The 22440-nt window shown below is 42.4% G+C and overlaps 1 protein-coding gene across 2 annotated transcripts; it reads left to right on the plus strand.

The window, feature by feature from the left end:
- The first annotated feature begins 108 nt into the window (after window positions 1-108).
- On the plus strand, window positions 109-22113 carry stum (stum, mechanosensory transduction mediator homolog). 2 transcript variants are annotated; one of them, XM_010882612.4, is made up of 4 exons: window positions 112-450; window positions 18370-18549; window positions 20103-20111; window positions 20686-22113. In XM_010882612.4, the coding sequence occupies exons 1-4, from the start codon at window positions 285-287 to the stop codon at window positions 20718-20720; spliced, it is 390 nt and encodes a 129-aa protein (XP_010880914.1). In that variant the 5' UTR covers window positions 112-284; the 3' UTR covers window positions 20721-22113. The 2 variants fall into 2 exon arrangements, with proteins under 2 accessions (XP_010880915.1, XP_010880914.1); XM_010882613.5 differs by lacking the exon at window positions 20103-20111 and having other exon boundaries at window positions 109-450.
- Window positions 22114-22440: the final 327 nt, after the last annotated feature.

Raw genomic sequence — 22440 nt, forward strand, 5'->3', positions numbered from 1 at the left:
CTACTCCATATGATTGAACTCCGGTTTTTTATTAGCCACCTAAGGGCTATTAAATGTAAGTAATTTGAAACACCATGCAGGGCGCTGCCGCTTTAAATCTTCCAGGCTGTGTACGCGGTGGTCCGCTAGTGTTTGTGTAGAAGCAGACATACGTATACTCTGTCCACTTCGCACAGTTGATCATCTTTGTATTGGAGTGCTGGTCCAGGTTGAGCAAGGGACTGTTTGACTTAGAAAATCAACGGTGTGATCAGTATTTCCACTTTACGTGTTTTACGCACAAAATGGACCAGAAAGACACCGAGATGAATGAAAAGGGAGTTACTTCTTCCAGTGGAGTTGTGGTCCAAGTACGAGAGAAGAAAGGACCTTTGCGTGCTGCTATTCCATACATGCCATTCCCAGTAGCAGTAATATGCCTATTCCTCAACACTTTTGTACCTGGGTTAGGTGAGTTTATTGTTTAGATTTTTATTGTCTAGATTTTGAGTCTGTCAGTAAGTCGACACATGCTATGGTACTGTTTTATATTTGGACATTGTCCAAACTTATTATCTTTGCGGATTATTAACATTTGGTCGATTTTTTTTGGTTCGATGTCTAAATAAGTCTAAAAAGTTTGTTAATGTTTGTTACTGTCAAAAGAGTTTGTAAAAAGCATAGAGCTGGTAATAATTTCTCGGTAGAACGTTGAGGTCCAGCGCTTTACAGTAGTTCTCCCGGAGCAAAGCGGCTATACTCCAGGAGCTGGTGCAAAGAGGCTATAACTACAAAATAAATACTCCAGTTACTATAATCATTTTCAAAGACATACATTATAACAATATATATGTGGCATTGGAGAGCTATTCCATCAGTGAACTAGCCTATATCGCATCCCTTGATCTCTTTATGTCACCTCCTCTATTAAATACGTTGTCTGGCACTTTTACGATTAACAAAATCCTTTTTAAAGCTCCAGTTTTGGTCTGGATGTGTAAAATGTTATTTTAATGTTCATAATCTCTAAGTACCGCTGCTATCATACCTTAGTTATCCATGAAATTCCAAGTTTGAAAGCCATGCAGCGGTTATAATGATATGGGTCACATAGTGCACAATTGATCCCTATATTCCCAGTCAGATGATTTCACTGCTGAAGATAAGTCAATGCACGGCTGTTGTTTTCTACCATTTGTGTTAATGTGCCCCTTATTTTCCCTACTCCTTAATCTTAGCACTGTACCATGCGGTAACAAAATTACATGGACCTCCACACTTTCCTACCTTGGACTGAGGCCCCACAGATCCCTTTCAGATGTGACACATTACAATGAGAAGGTGCCAGGGGCTTCTCAGATTAAAAAAAAAAGTCAACTACTGCATCTACGCTGTTCTCTGCCAGTGCCATTTACTGATTAAGTCCTTGTTCCTTTGTGATCATATTTCTTTTCAGGACCTGTTTCCCCAAAGCCAGAGAGAGAGGCCAAACACAGTCTGTCTAAGTTTCATTACAAATTCATGTGTCCATGATTATTGACCACAGTTATCGATTGCCTTGCAAGAGGCACTTCATGAGCTCTCAGGCCTGACTACTGACACACCAGTTCATACACTGTGGTGACTCAGTGGCACTAAGAGTGCAACCTTAGAAATGTCTCTCCCCATGTGGCGTATCTGTGGCATCCTGGTAACGTCATTGTGTGCCTGGCTGGCTCAGGTGTCATGGGGTGGTTCGATCCATCATTTGGCCAGCGACACCGAGGAAAAAGAGCTGTTCTTCCTCCACAGTCAGGAGCATTTAAACGGCCGGCTGCCAGCGCCTCTTTGTTCCCAGCCTGGTAGCTACTGAGGTCTCTGTGACTAGCGTGTCACTTTGGGTTCTGTCCAGTCACCAGTGAGATTTATTTTGTGGTTGGACCAATGCCCTGGCAGCCCAGAGCATCTTCACACCACTGTAACGCCACAAAGCCAAACGTCACCTTAGATTTCTACTGTGAGAAAAGAAATACCTGCCTGTGGCATAAAAGTGCAGTGGCACTAGGAATGGGCTTTGCACATGATTTTCTTATTCCAATATTATCATTTGTTATTAGAGTAGTATTTTGTAAATGTATTATTTATGTTTTTAAGAACTTTACTGATTGCATTTTAACATGAGCACTACTACACAACGTGAAAAGGAGTGGGTGTCGTTATCATTTAAAGTTGGCTCTTTTCTCACATTTGTGTGAGAAAAGAGCAAGCGCATAAATGGAAGAGAGAAACAGAGAAGCAGTGGTAGTCACCCCAAACTCTGCTACAGAACTAACAGCCATTATTTATCAGTGCCTTTTGTGGATGGAGAAGTCTAGGGAAGCTAGTTAGCTAAGTACCGTTTTCTGCACTTCCCAACCACCTTTGGATTCAACTGCCTACTTCATTGAGCTTCTTTAAGCCAAATCATTTTAGGATTTTAATTCCATAATTATATTCCATCGTCCCTTGAATTAGTTAACTGTCACTTGCAGTAGTACATATTGAACTTTCTGACTGGGCCAGGATCAGGTGTCACATAAAAACAGAAGAAATGTTCAGGCCTAATGATTTCAATGTTGTGATTTTTAGCAAAAATGAATACTCACACAAATATTTGAATACTAACTTAATTTAGAATATTCAAATAACCGTTCCCTTCTCTAAATGGCACAGTAATTCATTTTTCCCAGATCCTTTGACCATTATGCTGTAAGACCTTTTCTCTTCAAATATTTTATTTTTTTGAGCATTCAGAAAAATGGTCAGGACCAGAATTTTAACCAAGTGGGGGTTTAAAGAAATAAAATAAAACCAGGAGTGAATGAAACTACAAAATATTAACAAAGAAGAACACCTTGAAATGCTTCATAGAAACAAGTGACATTTCGGTTAATATGGGCATTGAAACACCAATAAAACTGACAAGGTCAAGCATTTTTTAATAGAGGAAGACGTTTTTTCTGGTCTATAATATACATATCTGAAAAGTTATTTCCGGGATGTTTTCACTCAGCAAGTCAAAGGAGGCAAAGGCTCCTTATTCATCCCAAATATTATTGATCCTAGTTGTCTTCATTGCTCAAAGCTATTATCAAGGTTAGATTGGGGGAAGGAGGGTTTTCACTCTGTCAGGGGCAGGAACGACATTGGTCTGAGGTCACAATGACCTTTAGTTTGTATCCAGATACGTTATGTGCCATCTATAATTGTGTTCTGGTTATGAAGTGATTTCTCCAGACTGGCAGGGGGCAAGAACACAGCGGCGATAGAAAAGACATGGCACTACTCACGATCAATCCTAAACCAGCTAGACGAAGCAGCAGAAGCCAAAACATGACGGCATGAATGTTAGCAGGGCCAAAAGTAACATTTGTGAGAGACAATTCTCCATCTTGGTTTAGCGGGCGTCTTTACTTGTCCTGTGTGTTTTCCAATTCCAGATGAATGGGTTGATGATTAAGTCCAGTTGTTTATAAAGGAGCATGGGTAGGAATGTAGGGAAGTTCTGGTAATTGTGGAAAGAAAACAATTTGAATAGATCTTTCAAGCAGGAATATCTGAACGGTTCTCCAACATGGTATATGTTGTACTTATATATGTTTTCATCATTTCAATCAAAGTCCATTTACTTAGGCAGATCATATGTGGCAGATTCTATATCCAGAGACGGTACAAAATAACTTAAGGTTTAGGCTAGGTTAATGGAACTGTTAATGGAATGTCATTTGAATACAGAAACTGGAGTGAAAACAGTGGCAAAAGATAACATCCTTGTCTTGTCCTTCTTGATTAAAGCTAGTTGACAGGGATTGGGTTGTTAGTATTGTGCAACATTAGTCACTTAGCAGATGTTCCTGTCCAGATTGTTTTATATTTAGTGCATTCATCTTAAGGTAGCTAGGTGGGACAGACACACAAGCCAGTAGGTAAGTAAAATATACTCAGTGAAGTAGGTGTAGGTCTATGTTAGAAAGAAGAAAAATGTATGAAGTGTAATCATTAGTTAAATAATTAGTTAAATAAAGTACCAAATCAAAAAACTGTGTTCCATCTCAGAAAGAGTGCTTGGAGTAATTTCCAATGTTAGCAGTGTCCATTCCATACCTTTGTTTAAGCCAGGTCATCTGAGTTGTCATTAAAATTACATTTATTTAGCAAATGAGACATTTTAGCATGCTTGCTAAATTGGCTATGGGAAAGGTGTAATTTATCAAGGGTAACTGGGTTTGTGCAGTATACCGAGGGAGGAATACTCTGATCAGAGACTATAGTGTTGGTTGTATGTCCACTACTGTCGATATTGCTGAAGGGGAAGTCACAGCGCCCAGTTTAAGCACGGCTATTGCCCATTCCTGATTTGACCATGTGACCAAAAAAAATGCTACTGTCCTGTCCTGCTATCTCATGTTTCTCAGCCTATCCTGACAGAGTCTGTATTATATTGAATTTGCCCATGGGAGATAACTTTTATGGCTGATTCTCTCCACTCCTGGCCTCATTCTTGTGGCATTCTGCTGTGATAATGTCCCATGCCTTTGCATAATATAACATTTGAGATTAAACAGCCTCCCCAAAAAACCTGCTGCTATTTGAACAAATAATCCAACCATAAAAATTTAGCCTAGTATGGTCAAAGGAGGAAGAGAGCCCACTGTAGTTTTTTTAACAGTAGACTATTTGACAGATAGGGGTAGACTGGTTAGTGTTATTTCAAACTTACATACATTTTATGAGGAGTAAAACTGCACGAAACCATTCCAGGCCATCCATCTATATGAGATATTCAATATGTTTGTGTTAGAAATCTCTGGGTGGGCTACGCTCAAACCACACCCGCAGCTGGGTGGAGAGATGTCAAAATGCCAAATTAGTGTCCATTCAGGGCACCAGGCCATAGAAAACAAATAAGCCCACTGCGTTACCGGAGGATACAAACTGGCCCAACGGGGGAAATGGCCAATTTCAATCATGTGCTATCTATCAAATCGTGTTATAGCTGACTTGCATTAGAAATGGCAGACAAGCTGTCAAAGGCATGTTTTTCTTCAACAATTAGATTAGAATATGTTGTTAAAAATAACAGATTTACCTAAAAACACTTTATAATTGAAGTTGAATAATCTGACTGTTTGGGCATCTTCATAGCTGTCTTAGAATTGTCAATTCAAAGTTCAACACTGGGTTTAAACATGGTGATCTTTTTCTCGGCCTAACTGGGATAAATTGAGATTAATGTCTGCTGTTCTGATTTGTCCATGATGTTTAGATGTTATGTGCCTTATATCCATATACATTATGCACACAGCTACATCTAGCAATATGAGACCGAACCAAAAAGGCAGAGTTAAAATAATTGCACTGTTAAACAATAGGATTTCCTACACAATGAGCTATTGTGCATGTCAGAAAACCATTTTGAAAGTATTTGATACATTTACGTATATGTGGAAAAATGAACCCAACTGTATTAGCTGGTGCAGTGTTCAGTAGGGGATGGCACTTATCAATGTAAAGGGTTTTATGGGGGCTGGTGCCTGAAAATACATGTATACAGTCACTACTGTAAGTTACTCTGGACAAGCGTCTGCTTGATGCCTGAAAATGAAAACATTGTGGGATTCCCGCTGGGACCACCTGTACACCAAAATGGATGCATGCAGGATGGATCACTCTGGATCAAAGCATCAGCTACATGACATACCATGAGGCTGCATGAGAACAGAGAGCTATTCTGTTTAATCTGTTATTCTGGGCTGCCCACAGAGTAACGGTGCTTTTATATGTTTTAACAATTAATAGGTTGACGCAGAATACATTTATTTTCAATTTATTTGTGGAGCATGCAAATAGAGGGGGAGTCAGTGATGCAGTTTATCTTGATTTCAGTTGATTTTCTATGTTGTGGCAGGTGTCCATTCCCATATGAAGGACTGGGTGGCATGGAGGAGTGGGGTTACAGAGTTCAAATGAAATATCACATTTCGCTCAGTGAGAGGCAACAGCTGGTTTATGCATTGATTGAAATAAGGGTTCTTATCAGTCCAGACATTTCTATATACAATCCTTTGTGACTGCAGAGTTTTGATTGGCGCTGCTGTTACTTGCCTTTTTTTCCTCAAATGCTAATATTAAGCACATTCCTCCTAGAGTCAGAGTAGCCTAGATGTCATGATACAAATAGGACTCGTGGGAAAGCAAACCCTCAGTTCACTGTTCAAATGCATACAGATGTTATGTTTCCCTCTTACTGTCCAGCTGATAATATCATGTTATAAATCAAGACATATTTTAGATGTACTATATTAGATCCATATTTTATTGCCAGTCGATGCAAAGAATACAGCACAAGTCTACTTATTTTAGGGAGTCACTTAATGCAGGCCACATTTACATTTCTACAACATTTAATGTTTTTAAAAAAAAAAAAAACTTTTTTAAATGTTCCAAAATGTGCTAGTCGTGGCCGTGTATGCATGGAAGCCTGGACATTCTGAAATGCGCACGACAAAATGCTCTGAGTGCCACCACCCTAAGAACGGCTCCTAACAGTAAAACCACAGAAGCTACATTCCAGGTGTGCTTCTCTCTGCACGTTACAGAGCAGTTTTTAGTGGTTTCTTTTATCATGAGGCCTGGTAACTGGGCCCCCGTCGCTCTCTCTCCTCATGGCATGGCTGCGGTTTCCATAACAGCAGATAGAGCCTATCAGAACGGAAGGCTGTTCCTACAACCAAAGGTCAGTGGATGACTGTACCTGTCTTTCTGGTGACGTTCACCAGTGGTACAGTAGGACGCGCAGCAGGCAGACATCACTGCGGGGCTGTTTAAGGGAAAGCTAACTGCGACATGTGAAACTTTCCCTCACATTTTTAAACCCAAGATTCAGTCATTGACAAGGCAGAGTGATCTTAGATTTCAGTAGTGAAGGGCTTTGTACTAGGCTTTGTACTAAGTGGCAAATCTGAATGGTAATGCTGAGAGTGAGCCTCAACATGCCATAGCATCAAACGCATGGACTTAGTTTCACCTCCCCTTGTGATAGGATGGAGTTCAGTGGAGCTTCCAGCACATGGAAAAGCTTTAGTAGGACTCAGAAGATTGATTATTTTGGGATCCTCGTTAGTTACTGCCAACAGCAGCATATGCTCTTCCTGGGTTCCACCAAACATTAAACATGATATAACACAGTGCATGAATAGACAGGAACAGCACAAAGACAGCTATATACAGTATTTAAAATAAACTTTGCAATCCATTGCTTTCCTGAGACACTATTATTTAGTCTGATCCAAACTGTTTCATTTCCAAGCGGAACTTGAGGTCCTGGACTTCTGGATTATTGTTTCATAAGAATTTGATCATTTGGATCATAAAACTGGTTTAACAGTAATAATGTTTCACTTTTTTTACGAAGTATACATAAAAAAGTGTGCAATGACATTGATAAAACGGGTGTGATACAATGACAGTATGAACAAAACCCTTTCAATTCCCCTAACCTTGTTTTATTTACTCTAAGTTATACTCAAGTCTGATACTATAAACACCTTTAACGGGTTCATAGTCTCTTAGCTTTATTACTATCGCCACCTGTAATAGGTTCTTAGACCGGTTTTGAACCGGTTAATGTATCTAATAATGAACTATTACATGTACTGGGTCAGAGGTGTTGTTCTGGGGTTCTCTGTGAGATACTGCTTAGTTGCCTTTTAAAGCTCGTTTTGCTGTTTGCTTTGAGGTGGCGCATGATTCCATCAAATCACAGCCTTTTATAAAAATGTGCCTTGCCTTTTATTCATTTTGGATAAGTGATTTTTCTAATCTCTCCTCTAGCCTTAACCATCAGAGTTTTGCCTGTGTTTGTTGACATTAACTCTCTGTTTAGAGTGAATGACAAGACAAGCTGCCTTCTATGCTAGCTTTAGCCTTTCATGCTATTTTGTCTTGCCTACAAATGATAGACAGAGATGCCATAGAGATGGTAATGCTGTATTTGGCTTTGTTCTGTCACCCTCCCAACAGAAGCACAGAGGATAGATGGATATTTTACCCTTTAGATGAGTAAGATAACATCCGGCACACTTATGACCTCTTTCCATCCTTTAATCCTGCTTTAATACTGTGCAGCAACTTGGTAACCATTAGCAGTGTCACAACAGTTCATAACATTTATCCTTTAGCCATGCTTGTCTGGTTTATGATTTTGAACTGGGTTGTTGCATTGGTTTTACAGTTGTTATTTTTAAATAATTAGATTGCACAATTCATGCTTTATATAGACAAATTATTGCTATGAGCCTTCAAATGCATTTTAATAAAGTAAAAATAAAGTTTGATATGATGTTTCTTCCGTACTACGTAGTTCCAGGGAGATAGCTCGAGAGTGTGTGCAGAAGGGGTTTGATGATTAACAAGCCCACTGTAAGCAATAAACATTAGCCTTCCTTCCTAGAAGCAACTTAATCAGCTCCATTCTGGCACATTTACTTTTCCATTACGGAAACAGAGCAATTAGGTCTGGGTGAGCATCCCAAAATGATTTGTAAGAGCAGAGATCCATCATGTGATATGAGAATGTCAGGATGCAAGAGGTCCTGTTAAAATGTGTTGAATGATTTTCCACATTGACTTCGGTTGGAAAACAGTGGATTTATTAAGAAGCAGGAAGACAGGCACTAGGATATGTTATTTATCTTGGTTGAGATTGATCTTTTACAAAAACATTAATATGATGTATTTTTCGTGGGTGTGTACAATTTCAAATCCCCATGAGGAGCACTCTTAAGTCCATTTGACCAGATTAACTTTGGGCTTGAGACCAATGCAAATGTTTTCCTTTTCAACTGAACCTCTATAAATAATATTTTTTATCGTCCTGTGGTGGACGTAAGTAGCGCTGGCATTAACGGCCATCCATTCAGAAGCAGGATCCTATTTCCATTTGCTCCCTTAGTAGGCGAAAAAGAAAGTTACAATAATATCTGGATATCCTCTTTTAAAGCCCAGTCAGTTAATCTGATAGATAGTTAGATTTAAAGGGCCCATTGGATTCTTATCCCTTCTAGATTCTGCCCCTTCAAACAAATGAAATTAGATTGTTCATAAAATGTAACAACTGCAGCCTGTAACTGTTTAGTGGTGCGGTCTCATGGCTTACAGTGCACAGTGACCCTGTCCTTGACTTGGTGCCCATCTTTAATATGATGAATTAATGTGCCTTCAGCTCACAAAATTGTCCATTTCCGGTTTGTGCCGGGAAGGCTCTGACAACGATGTCATCGTGACAGCTCATACATCTCCTGTGTGGCCAAACTCAAAGCTAATTCCGCGTCCCTCAAGCACACTCTCTCACAAAGTGTGTTTGTGTCTGGAGACCAATGACACCGCAAAGCACAGGCGGCACTGTATGTTGGTCACGCTTTAACGCGGACCTCCCCGTCCGGTAATTTTACAGCTGTTCCAGTATGCTAGGCAGAGACATTAAGGTCTAATCATCACACAGTGACATGTATGACCTCTCCAGCCAGCTAGAGTGGGTGCTGTCATATGTTGCCTCAGCCTGGGAGGAGGCGGAGTCCAGATAGGCAGGGGGGCTGGGTCTGAGTGGGGGTGGGTTCCTCGGTGGATGATTGATGGGTCGTGGCTGATAGAGGCAGCTAGCCTCCGACTCCCGTGATGCTGCTTGGTCTGGCTAATGCCGACAGATGCCCACGGAATGGCTTGTGCAGGTCTGAACGGAGTGAGTGGGGGTGGAGAGGGGATGTGGACGTTGTCGTGAGGCAGGTGGAGTATGTTTAGCCGAGGTCAGTTTCTATTTCAGTCCTAACGTATCCAGTGTGTGGGTTAGCACAAGTCTATGGATGCTTAAGGGCCTTTGGCTAGAGTCCAAATTTCATTAATTGGGAGTATGTTTACTTGACCAAGACAGTTTTCTGCATTTAGATGCCCTGAAAGAAGCTTTTAATAGCACATGCTAAAGTACTATTCAATAGTTTCAATTATAGATATTATATTCAAATTAGTGTTCAACTGAAGTGTGGAAAAACATGAAATACCAATTAGTGTGTACTGCAGTACTGTTGACAGTGATTTATATTACAAAGATATACAGTATATTAAAACGATTCACTTTTCATTTGACAAAGTCTGTACTTACTCTCTCTTTTTTAAGCGAGCCCCCATAAATCAGTAAATAATTTGATGTGTTTTTGGAGCAAACTGTTTTAAATATTTTATACTACATGATTGGTTGATTCATTGATTTTATTTCTGTATTGCATACCAATTGTGGCCCAGCCTTTATGTGCTTAAAAGACACAATATCAACCATGTGCACAAAGGACTAAAATGACAATTTAAAATAAACTATTAGCAATGACATCATTTTTGACTTTTTCATTCTACAGAATACAGGTAATGACGGACTGAAGTGCGCTGGTTAAAAATAATTGGGAAGTTCAAATCACCGAGTGCCGAAAAAAGAGTGCCCGTCTCCAAATTACAAACGAAAAGTTATGTTTTGATATGCCAAACACCCGGTCGTGTTTGTAAAAAATATAATGTGGGATGATTAGCAAGAACATCGAACAGGTTTGTTGCTGTTGTCAAACCCTGGGCACGGTTAATTAAGGGGTCAGTTTCTTTTAAAGATTCCGTCTGGTTCAAATAATGCTTAGCATTTTGGAGCAGATGTGTAATAAGTTGTTTATATGTGCTCACTGTATAAGTAGAATCATTACAATACCTCAGTCAACCAGGACATTCACAGATTGGTACCTGGTTTTGATGACATGAAGCACACATTATGACACAACCATACAATAATCTCGGACCTTTTTTGGCTCGTCCGTGCAAGTTTTACAACCATTGTTTCAATCCCGAAATGGATTTAGACGTCACAGACATCATCTAACTTACAATCTACATCCCAAATGTTTTAACAATATAACCGTTAAAGTATTTGTGTAAATCCTTTCCATATTCTCATTTTACCTTCAGTTGACCTTGTTTCAAAGTAGCCTAGCTAAAATCTGCCTGTACAAGCATTTTTTTTCTCTCTTGTATTTCTTATCCAGCGAATTCAGACATGATCCTACTCATGTTGTCAACCCATGGTCGTTGTCCTACCGTGACATTAGTCGTTCAAAATTTCTAACAGACATTTATAAACAGTTGAGTGCGGTGTGCTTTGAGAAAGGTCTTCTCCTGACTGGTGCATTTTGGAATGCCCACTACCCATTGCACATTACTATGCTTATTGTAATGTGGCGAGACAGGGAATGGACACAGTGCCAGCGTTCTGGGCTCTGAAGGGCATTTAGTTGAACAAAAAGTGGATGATTCAAATCAAAAACAGATATTAACTAAAAACCCAGATGCTGGGGCCAGCATCCCACTCTTCACTACTTCCACTTTCTGATGCCCTCGGGCAGCTTTCGTAGGGGTCTCTTTTAGCTCTCCCTGACAAGGCCTGATTGGGGCAGGTGTGCCTTGTCAGGGGGTGGCAGCCAAGCTGCGTGTACTGACAGCAACTGGGCTGCGTTCAAGGGCCCCGTTCCGCAGCCCCGGGCCAGGTGGTTCTGCCTGGGACGATGGCCTGATACTGATACGGGAGAGGATGCATTCACGCCACATTATAATATAATTAACTGGTACTTCATCAAAAGGGTTTTGCCATATCAAGAATACCCTATGAAATTAAAACCTGCTAAATGACCCATGTAAACAACTTACTTTCATTTGTAAGTTCCATTTATAGATCTCAGTGTAGGACAGTCGAGTCCTACCCACACAAAAGTGTGCACTCCTCTGCATGCACTTATTTCTGAAAAGAACAATCTGGATCTTCCTTTCATTTATTGCTAGTCTCAGTTTAGTTAACGATAATCAATATGGTCTGGACGTCATCATTTGCCATACAAGGAGTACTGTCACACTGCACACTCCACCAGGAAGTACTCTCCTGCACCTTCGCTACTGAAGGAGAATGCCTACATTGGCCAACAACCACGACTGAGTGCACTCAGCCTGCCACAAGGGGTGGCTAGCATACTACTTTTATTGTTTTTTTAAATTATTTTAGTTAGTCCAAATTAAATTCTTGTATTTCTCAGGCCAATGTCTTTTCCATGACTCATAATGAATAATCTTCGTTACTTTATATTACAGTTATAGGATGTATGGTTCATGCATACAAATGTTTACTTTTGTTTGGATTGGATCGCTTTGAACAACAGAACAGATATATTACACAGTTGACCTGTGAACACTCTTCTTCCCCACTCTAAGCTGAGACACAAAGTTCCCCTGTAATTTGGTCCCAAGTAGTCTCTTCCAAGGCCGCAAGTTCTCTCTCTTCTCTGTCTCCCATTCTAATAAGCGCTAAACAGGATAATTAACCTCCCACTTTTTCTGTGGGCGCAAACTGAGAAAGCTTCCCAAAATTACAGTAATCCGTGGCGTAATACATGAGGACGGTGACACTTACCACCCCGCTGTCTCAGATTCTGTGTGGGTGAGGGAGGGAGGGAGGGTGGGTGGGGGAGGGACGGGTGTAGTGGGGGGGGGGCTACAGTGCGAGTGTGTCCCTGTTTGTGTCGGGCTGATGGGGGTTGAACCATGGTTAACGAAGCGCAGGTGTGAAGGCGTTCGAGGAGTCAGTCGCCTGCAGGTGAAGCTATCAGGGAGACGTGGCAGGTGCAGTCTGTTGACAGCTTATTGTCACAACAGCGTTGTGTGTGTTTGTGTGTGTGTGATGACCCTTAAAGACGTCAATGATTAGCGTTCTATCAACCGCTGATCCCCACTGGCCAAGTTAATCACACAGAATAGACAGAGAAGTGCTGAGAAGAGAGGGAGGGGGCAGGCAGATTGTGAAGATAGAGAGGGAGAGCATGAAAGAAATACTCTAGACAGAAAGAGAAAAGAGTACAGAGACAGGAAAGAGAGATATCAATAGGACGTTTGCTTTTCTTCTCATTGCAAATATATCAGCATACTGACAGCTCCCACAGCTATTTTGTCATAAGTCACGTTGCAGAAAGCAAAATGCTGGGGTTTTGGAGCAGCGTGTCCCTAAGGAAAATGCTGTACTAACCTGGGGTTTTGGAGCAGTGTGTCCCTAAGGACAATGCTGTACTAACCTGGGGTTTTGTAGCAGTATGTCCCTAAGGAAAATGCTGTACTAACCTGGGGTTTTGGAGCAGTGTGTCCCTAAGGAAAATGCTGTACTAACCTGGGGTTTTGGAGCAGTGTGTCCCTAAGGAAAATGCTGTACTAACCTGGGGTTTTGGAGCAGTGTGTCCCTAAGGAAAATGCTGTACTAACCTGGGGTTTTGGAGCAGTGTGTCCCTAAGGAAAATGCTGTACTAACCTGGGGTTTTGGAGCAGTGTGTCCCTAAGGAAAATGCTGTACTAACCTGGGGTTTTGGAGAAGTGTGTCCCTAAGGAAAATGCTGTACTAACCTGGGGTTTTGGAGCAGTGTGTCCCTAAGGAAAATGCTGTACTAACCTGGGGTTTTGGAGCAGTGTGTCCCTAAGGAAAATGCTGTACTAACCTGGGGTTTTGGAGCAGTGTGTCCCTAAGGAAAATGCTGTACTAACCTGGGGTTTTGGAGCAGTGTGTCCCTAAGGACAATGCTGTACTAACCTGGGGTTTTGGAGCAGTGTGTCCCTAAGGAAAATGCTGTACTAACCTGGGGTTTTGGAGCAGTGTGTCCCTAAGGAAAATGCTGTACTAACCTGGGGTTTTGGAGCAGTGTGTCCCTAAGGAAAATGCTGTACTAACCTGGGTTTTGGAGCAGTGAGTCCCTAAGGAAAAAGCTGTACTAAACTGGGGTTTTGGAGCAGTGTGTCCCTAAGGAAAATGCTGTACTAACCTGGGGTTTTGGAGCAGTGTGTCCCTAAGGAAAATGCTGTACTAACCTGGGGTTTTGTAGCAGTGTGTCCCTAAGGAAAATGCTGTACTAACCTGGGGTTTTGGAGCAGTGTGTCCCTAAGGAAAATGCTGTACTAACCTGGGGTTTTGGAGCAGTGTGTCCCTAAGGAAAATGCTGTACTAACCTGGGGTTTTGTAGCAGTGTGTCCCTAAGGAAAATGCTGTACTAACCTGGGGTTTTGGAGCAGTGTGTCCCTAAGGAAAATGCTGTACTAACCTGGGGTTTTGGAGCAGTGTGTCCCTAAGGACAATGCTGTACTAACCTGGGGTTTTGTAGCAGTGTGTCCCTAAGGAAAATGCTGTACTAACCTGGGGTTTTGGAGCAGTGTGTCCCTAAGGAAAATGCTGTACTAACCTGGGGTTTTGGAGCAGTGTGTCCCTAAGGACAATGCTGTACTAACCTGGGGTTTTGGAGCAGTGTGTCCCTAAGGAAAATGCTGTACTAACCTGGGGTTTTGGAGCAGTGTGTCCCTAAGGAAAATGCTGTACTAACCTGGGGTTTTGGAGCAGTGTGTCCCTAAGGAAAATGTTGTACTAACCTGGGGTTTTGGAGCAGTGTGTCCCTAAGGAAAATGCTGTACTAACCTGGGGTTTTGGAGCAGTGTGTCCCTAAGGAAAATGCTGTACTAACCTGGGGTTTTGGAGCAGTGTGTCCCTAAGGAAAATGCTGTACTAACCTGGGGTTTTGGAGCAGTGTGTCCCTAAGGAAAATGCTGTACTAACCTGGGGTTTTGGAGCAGTGTGTCCCTAAGGACAATCCTGTACTAACCTGGGGTTTTGGAGCAGTGTGTCCCTAAGGAAAATGCTGTACTAACCTGGGGTTTTGGAGCAGTGTGTCCCTAAGGAAAATGCTGTACTAACCTGGGGTTTTGGAGCAGTGTGTCCCTAAGGAAAATGCTGTACTAACCTGGGGTTTTGGAGCAGTGTGTCCCTAAGGACAATGCTGTACTAACCTGGGGTTTTGGAGCAGTGTGTCCCTAAGGAAAATGCTGTACTAACCTGGGGTTTTGGAGCAGTGTGTCCCTAAGGACAATGCTGTACTAACCTGGGGTTTTGGAGCAGTGTGTCCCTAAGGAAAATGCTGTACTAACCTGGGGTTTTGTAGCAGTATGTCCCTAAGGAAAATGCTGTACTAACCTGGGGTTTTGGAGCAGTGTGTCCCTAAGGAAAATGCTGTACTAACCTGGGGTTTTGGAGCAGTGTGTCCCTAAGGAAAATGCTGTACTAACCTGGGGTTTTGGAGCAGTGTGTCCCTAAGGAAAATGCTGTACTAACCTGGGGTTTTGTAGCAGTGTGTCCCTAAGGAAAATGCTGTACTAACCTGGGGTTTTGGAGCAGTGTGTCCCTAAGGAAAATGCTGTACTAACCTGGGGTTTTGGAGCAGTGTGTCCCTAAGGACAATGCTGTACTAACCTGGGGTTTTGTAGCAGTGTGTCCCTAAGGAAAATGCTGTACTAACCTGGGGTTTTGGAGCAGTGTGTCCCTAAGGAAAATGCTGTACTAACCTGGGGTTTTGGAGCAGTGTGTCCCTAAGGACAATGCTGTACTAACCTGGGGTTTTGGAGCAGTGTGTCCCTAAGGAAAATGCTGTACTAACCTGGGGTTTTGGAGCAGTGTGTCCCTAAGGAAAATGCTGTACTAACCTGGGGTTTTGGAGCAGTGTGTCCCTAAGGAAAATGTTGTACTAACCTGGGGTTTTGGAGCAGTGTGTCCCTAAGGAAAATGCTGTACTAACCTGGGGTTTTGGAGCAGTGTGTCCCTAAGGAAAATGCTGTACTAACCTGGGGTTTTGGAGCAGTGTGTCCCTAAGGACAATGCTGTACTAACCTGGGGTTTTGGAGCAGTGTGTCCCTAAGGAAAATGCTGTACTAACCTGGGGTTTTGGAGCAGTGTGTCCCTAAGGAAAATGCTGTACTAACCTGGGGTTTTGGAGCAGTGTGTCCCTAAGGAAAATGCTGTACTAACCTGGGGTTTTGGAGCAGTGTGTCCCTAAGGAAAATGCTGTACTAACCTGGGGTTTTGGAGCAGTGTGTCCCTAAGGAAAATGCTGTACTAACCTGGGGTTTTGGAGCAGTGTGTCCCTAAGGACAATGCTGTACTAACCTGGGGTTTTGGAGCAGTGTGTCCCTAAGGAAAATGCTGTACTAACCTGGGGTTTTGTAGCAGTATGTCCCTAAGGACAATGCTGTACTAACCTGGGGTTTTGGAGCAATGTGTCCCTAAGGAAAATGCTGTACTAACCTGGGGTTTTGGAGCAGTGTGTCCCTAAGGAAAATGCTGTACTAACCTGGGGTTTTGGAGCAGTGTGTCCCTAAGGAAAATGCTGTACTAACCTGGGGTTTTGGAGCAGTGTGTCCCTAAGGAAAATGCTGTACTAACCTGGGGTTTTGGAGCAGTGTGTCCCTAAGGAAAATGCTGTACTAACCTGGGGTTTTGTAGCAGTATGTCCCTAAGGACAATGCTGTACTAACCTGGGGTTTTGGAGCAATGTGTCCCTAAGGAAAATGCTGTACTAACCTGGGGTTTTGGAGCAGTGTGTCCCTAAGGAAAATGCTGTACTAACCTATGGTTTTGGAGCAGTGTGTCCCTAAGGAAAATGCTGTACTAACCTATGGTTTTGGAGCAGTGTGTCCCTAAGGACAATGCTGTACTAACCTGGGGTTTTGGAGCAGTGTGTCCCTAAGGAAAATGCTGTCCTAACCTGGGGTTTTGGAGCAGTGTGTCCCTAAGGAAAATGCTGTACTAACCTATGGTTTTGGAGCAGTGTGTCCCTAAGGAAACACCAATCTGGTTGTTCATAGTACACTGCTCCACACTGTCAAAAATACTGTTTGAACCAGGAAGAAGAATTCCCCTAATTTACAACATGATGTTAGATAGTTCCTTCACCTAAAACTAGTCTATGGGCCTACTTATTGTCTTTTATTAACAGTTATTACAAACTCCTGCTGGATAAAAAGTGTCTATGGAAGTAATGAGACTGAGCATGGCAGTGAGCATCACATGACAATGGAGGTGTAGTTTAGTAGATAGGGCATGTTTAATTCTTATGTTTATTTCTGGACTGTACCTATTGTGTTTTATATACTCTACATGACAGAACTGTCATTTGCTTGTTTGACCTTGCTTGTTCTATCAGAATTCAAAATTGTATTGCCATTTTTTACAGTCTAATTGCAAATAAACACTATAGCCTCCTAAGATGATTCAACACCCTCATTTTGATATGACAGATGGTCAATCGATGCATTCGCTACTGTCAAGTCCATCTTTCAGCTATTTATCAAATCACTGATGGGGGGGGGTGTCTATATTTCTGTAGTTCTCCTTCTGTTCATGTTGTTATATTCGTAAGAATGCAGCAGGTAGAACCTTCCAGTTTTTACATGTATCTACCCCCCCCACCTATCCTTAGCAATTCTGAAATGGCATATTATCAGAATAAACCAAACTTGGCTTGTGACCAGTAAACAAAAAGACTGCCAATTTCTTGTCTGTTGATTGCTGGGCTTTTTCCCTGCAAATCATGCTGACCTCCGTTTGGAGTAAAAGCTATTCTTAGCCTCAGTGGCTTGTAAAAGGAGAGCGAGGCAGATATCTGGCAGTGTACTCTATACATGTCTGGTTGGGTTCTCCAATATGATTAATGGTCTGTCTCACTGACAAGTCAGATTACAATGAAACATAGTGGAAAAATCTGGTGATTTTATCTGTCCGCTTCCTTTAGCTGCGTTTTGGGGGGAGTAGGGTTGATTTAGAGCCCTGCCATTTAACTATTTGCAATTTTCTGTATTCTGAAAGCACTTTAAGAACATCAATCTAGTTAAGCCGGCATAATTGTGGAGTCTAGAATTGCTCTTCCTCCTAAAGACCCATTTAGGGACGGAAGGGCGTTGTAGCATTAGTTACACACACACACACACACACACTTATTCAAATCGACTTCAACGAAATTAAAGATAGGGAAAATAAAGTGGATGCTACTGGAATAAAGCGTTTTCCTAGTCACCTGAGACGTCTCCAAGCCTCTAACCAACAGCTGGAAATAAGTCGCCTTTTAGCTGCAACTCTGGCAGTATGTGGGAGTGCGAGCTAAGAAGCTGTATGAGTGGGTGATTGGTTTGGAATTGCTTCAGATCCCCATAGGCACGCATAAACAAACAGACTATGACTATGCTGCCTCCACTGACCTCCACTGCTGTAGAATTCTCACTTGTATACTTATATGTACCTTAAAGAAGTCTACCTTATTACTCAACGGACAGGGCCGTGGTTTGGGCCTGAACTGGTTTTACGGTGTTGTTCTAGTTATGAATTAAGGTGAAATATTTAATATCGACTGCCTCTCTGTGTCTCCCAAACACCTTAACTGAAGAATGTTCTGGAAAACAGCGTTTGTCCCAAATCGTTAGGGTGTGCGTGTGTATTCTCTACAGGTACGTTGGTGTCAGCCTTCACAGTGCTGTGCGGCGCGCGGACGGACCTGCCCGACCGGCACATGTGCTGCGTGTTCTGGCTTAACGTTGCAGCCGCCGTCATCCAAATGGTCACTGCCATCGTCATGGTGGGCTGGATCATGAGTATATTCTGGGGCATGGACATGGTCATCCTGGCAAGTACGTCTCATAATCCCGCCGCCAAAAATATCCCCGACCGTTACTACCGTGTGTAAATATGAGGTGTGACGCTAGTGCCTGCGTCACAACCTCGCCTGGCACGAGTGCTCCTGTTTGTGTGGAGGGAGGTGGACGTGGCTGAGGATGCCTGGGTGTTCTGGGGGTAGGTATTTTCATCTGCGTGTCACCGGGTCCTGTTCATAGAGGGGTGTGTGCGGTTTTGTTGCCGCACTTCATTCTGCATCTACTTCCGAGATGGGGGAGTTTATGTCTTCATATTTATCTCCTCTGTTCATTGCTCACTGCATATTGAGTTGCATTGCTGAAGGCGCTTTTATTCATGTTAATTGCAAAAGGTAATTGAGAACGGGAATCAGTAATTCCCGCGCCTGTGAAAAGGTATGACATAGGGCTGGGAAATGGTATGACATAGGGCTGGGAAATGGTATGACGTAGGGCTGGGAAATGGTATGACATAGGGCTGGGAAATGGTATGACGTAGGGCTGGGAAATGGTATGACATAGGGCTGGGAAATGACATAGGGCTGGGAAATGGTATGACATAGGGCAGGGAAATGGTATTGACATAGGGCTGGGAAATGGTATGACATAGGGCAGGGAAATGGTAACCATTCTGAAAATCATGTACGGGGCACAGATGTGGTGACTGACCATCCATGATATCAACATTATAATCTGAACCAGGGTCTGAGGTTGTAGAGTGGTTTGTTACCATCACGGAGTAAAACAAGCTGATCGGTAGGGTACAGTGGTTAAACTGAGCAACAACTCCTGAATGCCCCTTTAAGAGGAAAGCAGCAGAAAAGATGTACTGGCTCACATTGGGCATCAGCTACTCAGGGCCAGTTTGCCTGGCTGAGGGACCCTGTGGACCATGTCTTTATGAGCCTTTATATTAACATGTCTCTTTCACGTTAGAGGTCCCTGACATCTAGATGAGCTTTGGTTGCATTATTAGACACCTGTCTCTCCATGCCACCTAAAGGGATGGATTTGAATCGGATATCATAATTTCAACCGATTTAAACGAATATCATAATTTGCAAGACTCTGAGGCCTTTTGTCATGACAGCGGTGTGGTATGAACTGCTTTGTGTGTGGGAGTTTGTTTAGCATCTTCCTGCTCATATTAATAACCATGTTATTGATTGGAACCACTGTGGGTCTCCTAACCTTTTTCAGTTACTGTACCCCCAAAATGTTTTTGCACTGCTTTCAGTACCCCTGAAGTACCCCCTCATCTTAATTTCACTAGTAAGTCTATGGTGTCATGAGTGTACCCCCTGTGGAGAGGCCAAGTACCCCCAGGGGTCCTAGTACCCCTGGTTGGGAACCACTGTTCTAAATAGCTTCTTCCTATATTATAGTGTATTGTTGTGTTTAACACAATTTGTTACTAAAGTAGCTAGTTTTTCGCAGAAATGTCCTAGAATATTTGGTTCCACTCTGCAGTATTTCGATAGACTCTCATGGTCTCCATGTTAATTGTTGTCATGTTTCCTTTTCTATTGCTCCTGTTAAATGGATTCAAGTTTCTGATGGTAGGTACTGCATGTGCTGTACTACACAGTGTTTGTGGTGGCCTTACTCACTGCCACCATTGCTTTTCCCTATTTAGTCAACTGTCCATCTGTCAATGTGCCTATTCCTCCCATTCCCTGCATGCCTTCTGGCTGTCTCTCACACTGTGCCATGTCCTCCTTTGTGCTTGTTATATTCAGCATAGTGTCCTCAGCCCTGCCCCAGCATGCTTTGCAGCCAGCATGGTCACGGAGCAGAGAAGACGCTACATTGTTCTTTTGAGCTGAGATGTTCATTTGTCTGTAACTGAGCACATTCTTACCCAGAGACACTTACAGTAGCAGTTAGGGTTAATCCTCTAAGAACAACATATTGTTCATATTGCCGGTTAAGGGACACAATGTAGCAACATTTCTATAACTGATCAGATGCTGTGCATGCTTACAAAGGAGAAAAACCAAAGGTGTACTGTTTCAATTATAAATGTTTCACGGTAGAACATTTACCGGCTTGCTGCATAAACTAAACTCATTTGATTCTGGTGAAGTGTTCCCCAGTCCTCCGATCTAAACCATTTTGTGACTTCTCGTTCAGGCTACAGGGATCACGGGGCTCCCCAGCAGGTTTAAGGCCGGCCAGCTGAATGTGACGCCTGGATGTACATTTATCTCCTAAGCTAACATCCCCCCCCCCCCACCTGACCGACCGGGGCAGAGCGAATGCTGCGAGGCGGCCTCTTTACGGGGCGTGGGTCGAAGGAGGATGTTCACAGGCGTAACCCCACCCCTATCGACCGTACCGTATCACCTACTACTACTGCTACTGCAACCCCGGCAGCTGCGCCTCCACTTCACAGCTGAAAGGCTGCCCATGAAGACGTGTTTTCTATACCCGCCCCCAAATAGTCCTGTGGAAGCGAGAACGCAAGTGAAGTGAAATCTGTGCCAACTGTACTGTAGTGTCTACTAAGGACTATCCAATCCTGTCTGACGCCACGTTTGGTGTCCTGAGGTTTTTATTGGGGAGGTGAAAAAGTGCTGTTTATTTCTCTGTGTATATAATCTGTTGTTCAACCCACTGTCTCACGTTGGATTGCGTCTTAACAAACGAGGACGGGTTTCCAGGTGCCATTGTTGCAGACAGCCGTCTAACGTTAGACAGTGCTGTCCAACCACATATTTCATATTAGTAGTAGGCCTCGATATTCTGAAGATGGTATCTGTGTCTGTCGAGGATTGGTATATTATAGTACAAGTCTATCATAAATTAAGACATAACACACACATTTTATAGCCTTCTGTGACTATTTATTGGTTGTTGTTTTTTGTAAAAACTTGTTTGGTTGTGTGAATCATTACTGGTCCTGTTGCCATAGATACTGTCCATTTTCATCATGTATTTGTGCAAACACATGGGACTAAAATGACTGTAACTGTTTCATGTCATTTGTTCATGTCATTTTAAAGGTAGAAATAATTCAAAAGAAGAGATGCCATTGATTGTATTATAAGCTTTGATTGTTTGATGATTAATTTTTTTAAACGGGTTTGTTACAGTAAATGTCCTTCCTTAGGAGGCAGATCCAGGGGACAGTTGACAGAGTAATGTTGCACACTAACAATCTGACAAATAGGTGCTTTTGTTCAGATAAGACTTGAACACGTATTATAAATCAAGCAGTTAAATTGTATTCTTTGTCAATTTTTAAGAATGGATGTATTCACTATTTGGCATGTGTTTGAAGAAGGGAGTGTGACCAGTTGTTTTTTTTTGAAGTGTTGCAGATAACAAAAGGTTTTTATCCCCCACGGTACCTCATAATTCTGCTCTTAAATGCAATGGATTTTGATGAATATGCTCATTGCAGACAGCAATCACTTTCACAAAAGATATTCGATGCATTTTTTTATTTATTTAAAGAATGCTTATTGAGAACTGTTGAATTATTTTTTACAGAATAAGTAATATAATTGCCACAAAGGTGTAAAATCACATTGGCGTACAGAACAGCTAATAGGAGTGTCACCCCAAATAAAAATGTACTCTATGTCGTGAAAAACTGTGTTGGTACTGATGTGTTCTAGGTTTGGAAGGCACTCTCCTGGTCTGTCAAAGCACTTTCTGGGCTTTTCCCATTGATTCCAACGGCAACAGCCGACTGTCAACCGGACAGTTTTTTTCCTAATAAGCAGATCTATTGTAGAGATGTTTCTGGTTCTCCTTCTTTGCCATGACAAAAGCACTTGAACAAAGGTGTCATTGGACGGACAGTGAGGCATTGAGAGGGGGAAGGATAGTGATGCCCAGGGAGGGGTCAGTGGTTGGGCAGATCCAAGTGTAAGAGGTTCC

The sequence above is a fragment of the Esox lucius genome, chromosome 18 (genome assembly GCF_011004845.1).
Source record: "Esox lucius isolate fEsoLuc1 chromosome 18, fEsoLuc1.pri, whole genome shotgun sequence".
Classification (NCBI taxonomy): Eukaryota; Metazoa; Chordata; class Actinopteri; order Esociformes; family Esocidae; genus Esox; species Esox lucius.

Bases quoted from the DNA above. Each gene is read 5' to 3' on its own strand.
- stum (XM_010882612.4), top strand. From the start codon at position 285: ATGGACCAGAAAGACACCGAGATGAATGAAAAGGGAGTTACTTCTTCC. The intron at 451-18,369 runs GTGAGTTTATTG...TATTCTCTACAG, and splicing joins CACTTTTGTACCTGGGTTAG to GTACGTTGGTGTCAGCCTTC.